Below are 15,787 nucleotides of genomic sequence, written 5' to 3' on the forward strand. Positions count from 1 at the left end.
TTCAGAAACTGCTGATCTACTGGGATTTTCACGCACAACCATCTCTAGGGTTTACAGAGAATGGTCCGAAAAAGAAAAAACATCCAATGAGTGGCAGTTCTGTGGGCGGAAATGCGTTGTTGATGCCAGAGGTCAGAGGAGAATGGCCAGACTGGTTCGAGCTGATAGAAAGGCAACAGTGACTCAAATAGCCATCCGTTACAACCAAGGTAGCCAGAAGAGCATCTCTGAACGCACAGTACGTCGAACTTTGAGGCAGATGGACTACAGCAGCAGAAGACCACACCGGGTGCCACTCCTTTCAGCTAAGAACAGGAAACTGAGGCTACAATTTGCACAAGCTCATCGAAATTGGACAATTGAAGATTGGAAAAACGTTGCCTGGTCTGATGAGTCTCGATTTCTGCTGCGACATTCAGATGGTAGGGTCAGAATTTGGCGTCAACAACATGAAAGCATGGATCCATCCTGCCTTGTATCAACGGTTCAGGCTGGTGGTGGTGGTGTCATGGTGTGGGGAATATTTTCTTGGCACTCTTTGGGCCCCTTGGTACCAATTGAGCATCGTTGCAACGCCAAAGCCTACCTGAGTATTGTTGCTGACCATGTCCATCCCTTTATGACCACAATGTGCCCAACATCTGATGGCTACTTTCAGCAGGATAATGCGCCATGTCATAAAGCTGGAATCATCTCAGACTGGTTTCTTGAACATGACAATGCGTTCACTGTACTCCAATGTCCTCCACAGTCACCAGATCTCAATCCAATAGAGCATCTTTGGGATGTGGTGGAATGGGAGATTCGCATCATGGATGTGCAGCCGACAAATCTGCGGCAACTGTGTGATGCCATCATGTCAATATGGACCAAAATCTCTGAGGAATGCTTCCAGCACCTTGTTGAATCTATGCCACGAAGAATTGAGGCAGTTCTGAAGGCAAAAGGGGGTCCAACCCGTTACTAGCATGGTGTACCTAATAAAGTGGCCGGTGAGTGTATTTTTGTATTATCCAGGCTGCTGTAACACACTGAATTTTCCCATGGTGGGACTATTAAAGGATTATCTTATCTTATTTATTCCATTTATACATCTTTTCAATTTCAGTTTAAACATAGAACTATTTGTTAGAATGGTTCTCTGCGCACAGGCAGTCACAATGAGAAACTCAGCAGCAAATGTTTAGCACCTCCACAGAACCAACACATGGAAATATAAGTATTACATAACTCTCATCAATGACGCCACATGACCACAGAGGCCTAATCACAAGCCTCAGTGATCCCTGGCATAACTCAGGAGATCAGAAGATGCCAAAGAGGACTGAGACCCACACCAGAGGTAAGGAGAGTTGTGTAACTCTGTTATGTTTACTCATCTCCCCTGGGCCTCTGCTACCTATACTCTGAAGGCCTGAAGAGACCCCAAAGTATATGAGTAGTTCATGGGTGGCAAAGCCCCAATATTTTGGGTTTGGCCAAATCCTAATAAATGCGAAATTGTTAAAAAATATTTGTATTGTATATATATGGATATTTGTATTTTTTTTCTATTAACATAAGGACCACTCTGGGACATTATACTGCATGTGGGGCCACTATAGGACATGATACTATCGGGAGCCACTATGGAACATTATGCTGCATGGGGGCCGCTACAGGACATTACACTGCATGGAGGACCACTATGGGTATTATAGTGGGTGTCCAAATGAAGGCTTATTTTATTAACATTTAGAAGTGGCCACTACTTTCGGATACTTAGCTGGTATGTTTTTTTTTCCTAGTGGGTACTGTGTTTGAAAACTACTTGAGAACTCATCTCTAGAGAAAGAGACATACTTTATATCCACTATCAGTTCTGACTAAGAGAAGAGTCTGAGTGGCAACTGAAGAGTGAAAATGTGTTAACCCCTTTGACTCAGACAGTCCATCATTTAAACTCCGCTTAAGATATGAGCATAACTTATACATATCGGAACATGCTACTATGCTATTTTACTGGTAGGAGGCATTGGACCCAGTTTTACTAGGTGAACCCATGCAATTTTTGTTGTTATTCATAACTCTGATGATTTTATGAGGTTTTGACATGACCAGACCTCATATGAGCTCTTGAGAAATTTCTGCAGCTGTCTGGACTCCTCAAGTTTCTTCCTGCGGGCCTCGGACAAGCTCAGGAGTTTCTTTTTCCTGGTGTGAAAAACAAACAATACTTTAAAATTCACACAGCAAGTGATACCCAAACCATAACTAATAGACAAGGTATTGCCATTTCAGATGGTTATATGTCACTACTTTCTAGTAAGAAGAACTTGGAGAACTTGGTTTTAGTGGTTACATATCAATAGTTTAAAAGGTCAAAATTATTCTTTTTCTAAAGCTTTATTCATATATATATATATATATATATATATATATATATATATATATATCATAAAATATAACATTATGGCTTTATGCAGTCACCACTAGAGGGAGCATAAAAGCTTACTGCAAGTACTAACATAACGATAACATAGTACATGCTAGTACGCTCTGACATGCAGAATGTTATGTTTTAAACGGTATATTTATACATGGAACTTTTGACGTTTTCAATCAGAAAACGTGGTGTGGAAACTGGAGCTTAGGGTCGGATTGGAAATCCACAAGAACTTTAATTTCTACGGTTTTCCAAGGAGCGCATCCTACCCTGTGTGTTTTCATCCTCCTACCGCTGAATATTGATACAATAATATACAAATGACACCAAGACATTTACATACCAAAATGAATCAGAATTATCGCACAAATTGCACCAAAAAAGTGGCTTTCACAAGTGTGCCAAATATACTGTATTATGTGTTGTAGACAAACATGGGAGCAAATGTGAATGCTGTTTCCATCTAGAGCTTGGCAGTTCAGCTTACAGCTCTTGCTATGATACAATCCAGATGGACAGACAGATACAATGGATTACCTTTTGTGTCCGTCTGCCATTGACTTTAATGTTATGTTAAAAAATAAATAAATCCCTAAATCTGATGCTTTCCATTATAGATCCATTTTTTATGGACATAGGAAAAAATCATGTATGTACGTCTTTATTCTCTGTGTGAAAAACATAACCACAACAGAACGGATGCAAATGGACAAGACCTGAGCATTTAAAAAAAAAAAAAAAAAAAAAAAAAAAAATCAATGGATGTTCAAATAGATCCCTTTATAGTCATTTTGATGGAATGTAAAGCTGATACCAACACAGTTGTGAATGTAGTCATAGTTCACATGTGTGACTTAGGATTGTACAGTAATAAAACATGTACAATAGTACAATAAAATATACATTTTTTATTCTTAAAAAAAAGAATAAATAATAATAACATTAATAATGTGACAAATGTCTCCTTCTATATCTTTAAACAAAAAAATTAACGAAAAAAGCTGCTTGGCCTGTAGAGCGATTTGGCGCTTTGTTCTTACCTCTCCAGTACAGCCTGGCATTTACCGGCAATGTTCTCAGAGTCATAATGCTGATTGTCAAGTAGCTGCTTGGCAAATGCCTCCATTTCATCAATTTTGCCCATCTGGGCATCAAGAGTCTTTTGAAACTTCTCGTGCTTGTTCTGAAGACTTTCCACACTAGTGACAGAGTCCTTCAAGAAAACAACAATTCAGAATTAAAATTTAGAATATAAATCTTGCCAGCCTTGAAGTGTAACTAAACTTTTGGACAACTTTTGATTTTATGGCAGTATTTGTGTCACTAATAAATTTTGTAATACATATTATTAACACATTTTGGCTCTTAATGTGAAACTCTGGGTGTCTTTATTCTTCTCTTGATTCTCTATTGAGAGATGAAATCTGTACAATGTGTCTCACTTAAGTAGGTGTGGATGGAGATGTGTGATTAAGAATTATTTTAATACTTTATTATTGAATTTTGTCTCCTTTTTGTGAAATCCTGCATTTCTTTATTTTTCCCTTGTTTCTCTATTGATGAGCTGAAATCTGTACACTGCTTTCGCTAGGTGTATGGTCTCTTGTGTAATGCAGGGAAGCTAAGACTGGAGGAGAGGTCACTTCAATCAGATATATCATGGCCATTATAAAACCTTCTGGAGTAATTTGAAAGAAGAAATTCTCATCTCACAGATAGATGTTGAATAGATGTTGAAAATCAGAATTAGGTGCAGCTGCATATAGCCACATAATAGCCTATGTTTCCTTTCAATGTTTGTGCGTACTGAATGTCAGACAAATCCGTGCAGGCGTTTTTGCGTGATTGAGGAACAAACATCCAAATATCCAAACATCCAAACCCACAAACTTTCACATTTATAATATTAGTAGGATAACCATAATTATCAAACTCCTTGCTGACCGCTCTAATATCTAATATACTAAAGTACGGTCAACTGTAAACTTGGGGTGGCGATCTTTTATAAATTTTTGAACTTGTGGTTAGTTTTAGAGCACAATATAAACATTGGTAGCGGGCTGCGATCTCCTTGAATATACTCTGCATGTCTCTAAATCACAAGTTCATTAGCCAAAAACAAATGTGTAGCCAGATTACTTATTTTGCTGGTGATCTAACCTTTAAGTAGAAAACCACATTTCTTGGAAGAGGAATAGTTGTCCCAGTTCATGTCTGGAGGGAGGGCAGGCATGCTCTTTGTTTTTACTTTTCTACTAATTTCATAACCAGTTGTAGTATTATTGCATTTTAATCATCAAAGTAAGACCACCAACTATTCAGACTGAAAAAGCAATAGAATTTTCTGATGTGGATTGTAATGGTTTGCTATTTTAGGACCAAAAGAATTTTACTTCCATTAAAAGGTAATAAAATTGGTTAGGAACAATAATTCATAGGATTATTGAAACTACTTAATAAATACTGCTGTCTGGATTGTATAGGCTAAATCCAATATTTCATAAATCCCTATATTTTTGTTTAGAGGCCACAAAATATAAGTACATACTGTGTATTTGCATGTGGTTGGACAGAACATAATGTCTATATGACTCCTTATAGAATCCAACACATACAGAGGTACTAAGAACTCAAAGACTTGTATAGGTGCTGTGTCACAAGTAGATACGAGACACTTCCATGGTGCCATAATATGGCTATACATCAGTTTTAGGCTGAGACACCATGTTGCAAAAACGCTACTTTTTTTTGTTACAGATTTTGCAGCGCTATTTTTAGCCAAAGCCAGGAGTGGATTGAGTAAAAGGTCAATCCACTCCTGGCTTTGGCTAAAAATAACGATGCAAAATCTGTAACAAAAAAAAGTTGCATTTTTGCAACATGGTGTCTCAGCCTAAAACTGATGTATAGCCATATTATGGCACCATGGAAGTATAAGAACTTCCTATTTATTTCACATTCCTTTTGTAGTCTCTCACCGGTTTGGCTCAAAAATTCACAGCAAAATCTGCAACAAAAGAAGCTGCGTTTCCACAATGTGGAGCCTCAGCCTTAGGCCAGGTTCGTACAGGGTTTTTTAGGACGGATTTTGACGCAGAATCCGCGTCAGAATCCAGCTCAAAAAAACACCTCCCATCGACTTCAATGGGACCCGTTCACTTTTTTTCTGCTAGTGGTTTTGTGCAGCTCGCAGAAAAAAGAAGCAACCTGCCCTTTCTTGCCACGGATTCCACGGTGGAAGCCGTCGTGGAGTCCATGGAGCAAACACTCTATCCCGACTAGGCCCACTGATTTTGGCCTGATCCGGAGCGGAATGCCACGACTGGATGCCGATGCATTCAGTTGCTGCTCTGTTTTTTTGGACCAGATTCTGAGGAGGCCTTTGCCTGAAAATCTGGTCCAAAAAACCCTGTGTGAACCCAGCCTTAAACTGCATTGTATAAAAAGACCTGCTGTATGTCTGGATTTTCGATTGTGGAAGGGCAGAGTCCATCAGAGTTAGAGCCCTTTATAGCACCTATAACGTAAGACGGCACCCATTGAAGTCAATGGGATTCTGTTTTACAGCGCTCACTCTGACACGTGTTTCCGTGTCAGAATGAGCGGCGCGTTACTCCGTGGGAACGGAGTTTAACACCACTGCCTGGCTGCATGTGATATATGAAAAGAAAACACACAAACTAAATATAAAATTGTTTAACCACTTCAGTACCGGGTTGATTTCTGGTTCAGGACCAGACACATTTTCTGTTTGTTTTTTTTGTTTGTGCAGTTTTGAGGGCTATAACATTTTTAATATTTGGGTTATTCAACTAATTTCTGTGTCTTTTTTCCATGACTCATAGGGCTTTATTTCTATGTTGTTTTTATTTTTTCATCTTTTTACATTTTCTTTTTATATCAGAGAAAATATAAACAAAAGAGGAGGGAAAACATGACAGTTTTTCACCTTTTTTTAAATGTAATACCACAAAGTGCTACTAAAAAAACTATATAAATATACTATATAAAATTTATAAAATAGTTTTTCCTCTCTGTTATGATAATTTTTATTTTGTATTGTGTTGTTGGGAGTGGGGCTAGAACATGTAATAAAGGGATGTTATTGACATATTTTATTTACCTTATTTTTTTAAATTATTTTACTTTTCTATTTCTTTCTTTCTTTATTTTTTTTACATTGTGTCCCCGTCATAAGGTCATAACAGACCTTTGGGAATATGTGATCACAATTTTTTTTGGTGGAGGAGACTGATACCTTGGTAGCAGGAGGAATACAGTCTCCTGCCCATGACTGCTCATCTGATCTGCGTCTTCTAGTAACTGCTGGGTCAGAGGGGAAACACAACATGGCAGCTCCCATAGATGTGTATGCAGCACTCATTGAGGGCTGTGTACACAGTGATTGGGAAGGTAGGGACTGTAAGAAACCTTCCCTGCCTTCACTAGGAGAGATCTGGCTGTAGTTAAATCCGGCTCCCCATTTCTGCAGCAGCACAATTTTGAGCAGCTGCTAAAACTGCAAGGAAGTACCAGTATATCCTTGCAAAACAACAGAAGGACTGCCTGGATGTATATCGTCTATGGACAGTCTGGAAGAGGTTAAAAAGATATAGCTGTGCACATTTTATAAGTCACATTATTGGAAGTCTCACATATATTATAATGCAAGAGCCTGTGTGAAGAAACAGAGGTCTGAGCTGGACAATACTAGACAACTATCTGTTTATAGCATATATACAATCACATACCCCCAGGTCTTCATTAGTCAGAAAAGCCTCTTTATTGTTCAACCAGCTTTCACTTTGATCAACAATGCTGAAAAATGTCTGCAAAGCAGAAAAAAATGATCATTAAAATAGTGGAAAACAAAGGAAGGCGAACTGAGCAAAATAACAAGGGGAAAACAATGAAAACATGAATCAATTAGAAATGAATAGAATAACCAAAACTATAGAGATTACACATGATAACAAGTAATAGAACAGAGAATCTTTAGAGCACAAGGAAGTAAAAGGAACAGATTTCATACAGATGTAAAACAACTATTTTTTACTTGTGTCATTTGGGGAGTAAGAAGGCCGTAAGTATAGACTGCTGTCATCAGATGGACCACTCTAGCTCCTTCTACACAAGCTATACCCTTCCTTCAGACAGTGAAATATGTTTAAGGGGGTAACTTAGGTTCTAATACTGCTAGCCTATCTGACATCCCATAAAAGTAAATTGAATGGTGGTTGAGTGTCAGCACCACCATTTTATTCACATTGGGCACCTGTTCTCATGAGCACTATTGGATTCCAGCAGTTGGAGCTCCAGTGCAGCTACAATTTTCACGTATCCCCACAAAGGCATCTTATAGGATAATATCTTTGTATTACTGTGGCATACACACCCTATTGTGGCATACAAAGTGCCTATGACTCCATAATATGCAGTGTGCACAAGGACTTATTACAGGAACATAACAAATAGCTCACGGCTCCTGGTGAAAAAGCTCATCTTGGACCCCATTGTGCAACTTATTGGCACTGCCAGTCATCAAAGAAAATCAGAAAGAAGATAAAAAAAACCCATAATTAAGCCCTAGTGTTGAGGCGACCAATGGGTCTACTTGGCTTCTGGATCTGGCCACCGCTGCATCCCCTATAATTATGCCAATGTCTTATTACTGTCATTGTTTTAAGTAATAAATTCAATTGCTAACCCTGCCTTGCTTCACAAGGTTCTAGATCTATGTGCCTAGCCTGATGATGTTACCCTGATTTTGGCAAATTTATTTGCAAATTTTACCTGTAAGTCACGAGCCTGCCGAAGTTTGACGTTCTGTTCCCTCCATGATTTTATTAACCTATCCCAGGCCTCTTCTGCATTAGAGAGAACAAGTCGTATTTCATCAGATGCATAATGTCCAGAGTTACACAGCTTCTGTCCAGATGACTTCACTGAGTCGAACCTTTCTGTCCGTGCTTCTATTTCTGACTATAATACAAGAATATCAAAATAAACAAGATATGTTGTTAGAGCATAATCCCAGGAATGAGTTCAAAGGTCTTCATACAATTTTCTTTTCCGACCATTGTCAGGTGACGTATGATGGAGATCTGGTACTGATCCATATCATCAATACAAGATCTACATCCTATGTAGCACTATGTGTGTATGTGAGCATTGATTATGGATTGGATCACACTGGAGTTGTGTTCTCTTTCAGCTTTTTTCACGCCAAAAATAACATAGTTTGCAAAACGTCTTTTACTGACTAAAATTACAGTATAAGACCACATTATAAGTCATTGGGATCAATCAGGATTTGTTGGGATATGTTTGAAAACTCTTCCATTCTACTTGCTATAACTCACTTAGCAAAAGCCATGTCGGCAGTGTGAACATTGATAAAAGAATCCACACAAAGCAATAACACCACATCTGAACTCAGAGAGAATTTCTGAGCAGAATTTCTCAGTAGTACCTGCTCAGGTGTCGTTAATTAGTCGAAATCTAACAAGGAATTCGCCTCTTTGGTATCAAATCAATAGCTAGTACTTACAATAATAGTATATTTAGCAGTGTTTGTCATGTTAAGAAATATAACAGGTACTGACTAAAAGAAAAATTCTGTAAAAAATGTTATTGAGATGTTTGTGTACCATTTAGTAAGTTACATAGCGAGCAATAGATCACTATGTGAATCAATTCTAGTAAAGAGTGGTTGTGCAAATGTTGCATTTAAAGTGCCAGCAAAGTGAATGAGATTTCATTTAATCTCATTAACACATTGCAGGGAGGAAAAAAGCTATGGAAAAACTACATTTTCAAAAAAAAGCTTACGTTTTTGAAAAAACGCAGTATGTTTATTTTTATTTGTAGAATCACAAGTCTTTTCCTTATATATTTAATAGGGGAAGAATAAATGCAGCAAAAATGATGTGGGAAAAAAATCTGTAATATGCTTTATTAATGATTTTGGTCCCTTTCTATGAAATCGTGCGCTGAATTCCACTTTGTTTTTCCCTGTTTCTCTATTGGCATTAGATATCTTCATTGTTCAGGCAGAGGATAACAGGGAACCTGGATATAATACAGAGATATTGCGACTGGAGGGTATGTCACCTCCAACACTTACCTCAGGTATTATAAAACTGTGCGTCTGGTGTCATATTATAGATGAGATTCTTAGCTTTCATATGCTAGCAATATCACAGCTCTAGATCTAGCTGTATTTTTCAGGAGACATCACTAGATGAAAAAACAGTCGAGAAAATGGACATTTGTATAGCTCCAATATTCTGACTGTGATATTGGTGACATATGAAAGCTCAGAATCTCTTCCATACGAAACGAGAAGCACGGTTCTACACTTCTCTGTATTATGCCTGTACTGTCCAACCCTACTCCCTATCAGAAGCAATGAGGATGTCTAATACCAATAAAGAAGTACAGAACAGATTTTGCTGCAGTATTTAAGGGAAAGGAACCAAAATCCATTAATAAAGTATATTACAAAATTTATTAGGGACGTAAATAAATAGGCATGCAGGTCCATAGCTTTACAAAACCAACATCGATACTCAGCATGCTGTGGATTATAAAGTCTGCAGCCTAGTCATTATTCCATGCAGATTTAATTTCTGGAATATAAATCTGTCATCAAAGTCCTCATTCATGTGCACTCCTGGGCCCATTGTGTCAGATTTAGGTTTCACACCATCTACACACCTTCCTCTCTTGGTGTTCCTCAATTCTGGCTTCAACATCTCCCATAGTTTTTGGCATTGCGGCTCCATCCATCAAGGTCTGAAGTTTCTGCATCCAGTTCATTATCTCTCGGATATCAGCATTGAACCTTTGCAGATGGTACGAGGCGTCTAATTTCTCCTTTCTGCCAAGGAATGAAACATGTCGTTCAGTAGACTAGACAGAATACTCAGTGGCAGTGTACACTGTCTCTGACAACAAGGATATAGCAATGAAAAATTACTCAATATTTTATCCAGAGTAAGCTAACTTTATATCGATTGTATAACTTGATCTACATTGTAGTTTGATTAAATATAATTTCATTCAGGAATGGACAGACTTCCTTATGTGAGTTTGAACACATACATTGCTGTTGCATAAGACCATCAAGTGGACTAAAATGGAGATTAAAGTGGAAAAAATTATAATAATTTTTTACTCAACACATTATATTGAACTGCTGATCTCCTTCAGCTATACAGTATAACATTCTGCTGGGGAACAAACTACACTAATAAGAACATATAAGAACTCTATTGAACTCTCCATGTATCGTGCCAACTGAGTCAAGATCTCTAATCTACTCCTACATTTTTTAATTTGACTATGGTGTTTGAATATAGAAAATTATGTACAAAAGTGCACAAATCCTAGAACTGCCTGTAATCAATTTGCATATGTACTGACATCCAATATAGTTCCAATTACAGGAACCACGAGAATTGCCACTCAGCTTTCTAGCTTCCTAAATGGCAAGTTTCCTTTATTAAAGAGTTTGTCCTGATACTTAAACCCCTCATCTATTCACCTCGTATACCCCCATCGATCATGAGAGTGAGGGTGTCATGTATGAATGGAGCACTGCCATTACAATTGTTCTATAGGACTACTGATGACAGATCAAGAACATTGCTTGGCTAACTCCCATAGAGTTGAATGAAGAGGCAGTACAAATGCATACTGGGGATACAGATGGGGACCCATTTTTGTGATCGGTATGCCCACTATACTTCATTATTTTGTACAGTTCTTCCCTCGGTGAACATGTTGTGTGATTGGCAGACCATGATACCCATGTCTTATTGTGAGAACAAACTATGTTAATGCATTACGTTCCAGAATGTAAGATGAGGGTATCCCATGTCTGCCTCTATCTAAAGCTTGTCCTTCATCGTGAGTACCATAGACTGTGTCTTGAGCTTTATAAATAGATCAGTACCTTTGACTGGCCTGCTGTTGGAGCTGCTGCCAATTGTCGGTCATCTCCTTCTCTTTTGAGGTTAGACGTTCGCTCATTGATGAATTTCTTCGGGACAGGCGGCTGGCTTCTTGGTGCAAGGACTGCAACGGAATATTTATGTAGAACAAATAATTTTGGTTCCTGTAGTTATTTGGCAAGTGTCAGCATTTTCCGAGAAGAATATGGATGAAGTCCCAACAAATGTAGGAAATGATTTATAAACAAGACGCTTATAAGTCAGGTTCTGTACTCTCAAAGTTTAACTCTTCGGTTGTGGTAGTCATACGTATTAGCACGTGATATTAGTATAGGCTATTGCACTATAAAAGTATCAAAATCAGTTAATTATTGCTGACCTCTGGGAATTCATGCATTACCTACCTCTTTCTGTGATTGAATGACATTGATGTCACGAAGAGTTTCTTCATGCCGTCTGATTAAGTTGGCGACGCTTTCTACATCTTTCCCATAGTCAAGAGATTGCATGAGCGTGCTCTATAAAAAGAGAAAAGGGATAATTCACATTCTTATAAGTTCAATAAAACACAATTTCATATCTATACATACCCTACATACTGTATAATACATAAAAACAATGAATTCAGGTAGAAAAGCTTCACTACCTTTATAATATTTTGAAGATATTTTCCAGCATACCTCTAAGACACAATGGGGTAGTTATATGAAGACTGGTATTATTAACGCCAGTCTTCATAGCCCATGAGTTAGCAGGCTTTGTGCTCCTGGAAGGAAATGTATGCCAGGCTAATGGTGAGCAGGTTTAATCAATAAAGTGGATTAAACACTCGCTTTAGTGCCACTTCAAATAGCTAATCCCCATGGATCTGATATTGATGGCCTATCTTAGGTCTTATTTACATTAGTGTTTTGCAAAAATCAACAATGGGTCAAACCCACAGAACATTTGCAAATCCATTTTACTTTATCGCTGTACAGCTTCCATTCCTGGTTTTGGATCATAATCACTGATGCAAAATATTACAGCGTGAATATGGCCTATGGCTGGGTCATGAATATGGTGAAACCAATAAACCCTTGTTTAGAAGCTGTATTAGAGCTCACTTTTAGAATGAGCCCTGACCCGGTTGGATTTCTGTTCTTTGAACAAGAAGCAGTCAGGTTAAATACTGATATGGGGTAGCCTTGAATAATCTTTAGTTACATAAAATCCTTTAACTATGGAATGTGAATAGATACTTGTAGCATGAACTGTATATATGATTTGTACAGGTTTGTCTCACTGTTTATCCAAACAACAAAATCGCAGAGTTATTTAGGCTCTGACCCTTTCAATGTTTAAGGCTAGCCAAGACTTGTGATCACTGGGAGTCCAAAAGGTAACACACCTAACAGGGATTTAGGGATAAGCATTGTTTGTGGGAAAACGTAATAATTATGGATCTTCATAGAGCTGCTATACTATCAGTGGCAATAAAGAGCCAATGGTTTCCTAAAGAATAACTGAGTTGGCATTCTTTCCGCCAGGGCATAGCTACAGGAGGTGCACAGGCAGCGGTTAATACCAGCCCTGCCACATAAAATATACCACTATTTTAAATAGTGCATGGTAGATAGGGGCTCCATAAAAGATTAAGCATTTGGACCCATAGCTTCAAGCTATGTCTCTGCTGTCCAAAATAATTTACTTTACTGAGTGTGGCACATAATGACCACCATCGCCACAGCACCCACAGAGGCTGCCAGTCCCTATGGGTGCTGAGTTGCTGTGGCGGCAGGCGCCATGTAGTCTCACACCCAGTAGAATAGGGACTCACTACACAGAGGTCGCCCTGAAGTGACTAGTTTATAAACATTGCATAAAAATTTTTATACTAATGTATTTTAAGAGTCTCATGTTCTTTTTTTTTTTTTGTAGATTTTGCAGAGAAAGATAAATCAATATATAATTTTGGGATATGCAGTCTAGCTCTTTTTTTCTAAAATGTTAGTTGTACTCACATTTTTAGTATAACTACTTCTGATAAAGGTGTGAATGGATACTAATTAGAGATGAGCTAGTAGTATTCGATCGAATACCTCCCCTGCATAGTTATTGGTGTAAAAAAGCGCCAGGGAAGGTGGGAGGGGCATCAAAGTTTTACTAACCCTCCCACCTTCCCTGGCGCTTTTTTACGCCAATAACTATGCAGGGGAGGTATTCAATCGAATACTACTCACTCGTCTCTAACACTAACCATTGAAAGATAATGTTTATGTATCAAACATCAGGTGGCAGCGTGTAGATCAGGATGATGCCATCACAGAGATGGCAGAATTCTTATTCCTACTGCAGTATGATATAGATGCTTCAGGCAATGTTCCTTGTAAAACAGCTATTCTTATGATGTCTCCACCCTCAAGGGCTACATTTATAGTTTGCATGACTCTTTCTTCAAAACTACATATTATACACAATCATTTCCAGATTGCCCAAGTTAGATACAACACTGGCACCAGGCCACTTCGAAAGCTTTTTCAAATAGTTTTTGTTTTTGGCTCCCAAACTGCGTGTGTTGTATATGAAGCAATTTCAGGCCGCAAAAATGCTCACCGGGACACTATCAAATCGATTTCAGCAATCTGAATGTGCCGAGAGTAGAGCAAGTCACAACAGGTATCACTATAATTTAACTAGATGCCAGGATAATGTCCCTCATCTGTACAACAGATGACTAGTAGAGATGAGCGAACACTAAAATGTTCGAGGTTCGAAATTCGATTCGAACAGCCGCTCACTGTTCGAGTGTTCGAATGGGTTTCGAACCCCATTATAGTCTATGGGGAACATAAACTCGTTAAGGGGGAAACCCAAATTCGTGTCTGGAGGGTCACCAAGTCCACTATGACACCCCAGGAAATGATACCAACACCCTGGAATGACACTGGGACAGCAGGGGAAGCATGTCTGGGGGCATAAAAGTCACTTTATTTCATGGAAATCCCTGTCAGTTTGCGATTTTCGCAAGCTAACTTTTCCCCATAGAAATGCATTGGCCAGTGCTGATTGGCCAGAGTACGGAACTCGACCAATCAGCGCTGGCTCTGCTGGAGGAGGCGGAGTCTAAGATAGCTCCACACCAGTCTCCATTCAGGTCCGACCTTAGACTCCGCCTCCTCCGGCAGAGCCAGCGCTGATTGGCCGAAGGCTGGCCAATGCATTCCTATGCGAATGCAGACTTAGCAGTGCTGAGTCAGTTTTGCTCAACTACACATCTGATGCACACTCGGCACTGCTACATCAGATGTAGCAATCTGATGTAGCAGAGCCGAGGGTGCACTAGAACCCCTGTGCAAACTCAGTTCACGCTAATAGAATGCATTGGCCAGCGCTGATTGGCCAATGCATTCTATTAGCCCGATGAAGTAGAGCTGAATGTGTGTGCTAAGCACACACATTCAGCACTGCTTCATCAAGCCAATACAATGCATTAGCCAGTGCTGATTGGCCAGAGTACGGAATTCGGCCAATCAGCGCTGGCCAATGCATTCTATTAGCCCGATGAAGTAGAGCTGAATGTGTGTGCTAAGCACACACATTCAGCACTGCTTCATCAAGCCAATACAATGCATTAGCCAGTGCTGATTGGCCAGAGTACGGAACTCGGCCAATCAGCGCTGGCTCTGCTGGAGGAGGCGGAGTCTAAGATCGCTCCACACCAGTCTCCATTCAGGTCCGACCTTAGACTCCGCCTCCTCCGGCAGAGCCAGCGCTGATTGGCCGAAGGCTGGCCAATGCATTCCTATGCGAATGCAGACTTAGCAGTGCTGAGTCAGTTTTGCTCAACTACACATCTGATGCACACTCGGCACTGCTACATCAGATGTAGCAATCTGATGTAGCAGAGCCGAGGGTGCACTAGAACCCCTGTGCAAACTCAGTTCACGCTAATAGAATGCATTGGCCAGCGCTGATTGGCCAATGCATTCTATTAGCCCGATGAAGTAGAGCTGAATGTGTGTGCTAAGCACACACATTCAGCACTGCTTCATCAAGCCAATACAATGCATTAGCCAGTGCTGATTGGCCAGAGTACGGAATTCGGCCAATCAGCGCTGGCCAATGCATTCTATTAGCCCGATGAAGTAGAGCTGAATGTGTGTGCTAAGCACACACATTCAGCACTGCTTCATCAAGCCAATACAATGCATTAGCCAGTGCTGATTGGCCAGAGTACGGAATTCGGCCAATCAGCGCTGGCTCTGCTGGAGGAGGCGGAGTCTAAGATCGCTCCACACCAGTCTCCATTCAGGTCCGACCTTAGACTCCGCCTCCTCCGGCAGAGCCAGCGCTGATTGGCCGAAGGCTGGCCAATGCATTCCTATGCGAATGCAGACTTAGCAGTGCTGAGTCAGTTTTGCTC

At 39.6% G+C, this 15,787-nt stretch overlaps 1 protein-coding gene across 1 annotated transcript in view; it reads right to left on the bottom strand.

Moving 5' to 3' along the window:
- The window catches only part of SPTBN5 (spectrin beta, non-erythrocytic 5), a 201,019-nt gene that overhangs the window by 36,004 nt on the left and 149,228 nt on the right, over positions 1-15,787 (bottom strand). The window contains exons 37-43 of the mRNA XM_075282805.1: positions 11,787-11,900; positions 11,385-11,506; positions 10,145-10,307; positions 8,219-8,407; positions 7,177-7,254; positions 3,466-3,638; positions 2,103-2,193 (exon numbers count right to left, since the gene is read on the bottom strand). Coding sequence (XP_075138906.1) covers positions 2,103-2,193; positions 3,466-3,638; positions 7,177-7,254; positions 8,219-8,407; positions 10,145-10,307; positions 11,385-11,506; positions 11,787-11,900 — 930 coding nt within the window. The remainder of the gene's footprint in view (positions 1-2,102; positions 2,194-3,465; positions 3,639-7,176; positions 7,255-8,218; positions 8,408-10,144; positions 10,308-11,384; positions 11,507-11,786; positions 11,901-15,787) is intronic.

Source organism: Leptodactylus fuscus, chromosome 7, assembly GCF_031893055.1.
Source record: "Leptodactylus fuscus isolate aLepFus1 chromosome 7, aLepFus1.hap2, whole genome shotgun sequence".
Classification (NCBI taxonomy): Eukaryota; Metazoa; Chordata; class Amphibia; order Anura; family Leptodactylidae; genus Leptodactylus; species Leptodactylus fuscus.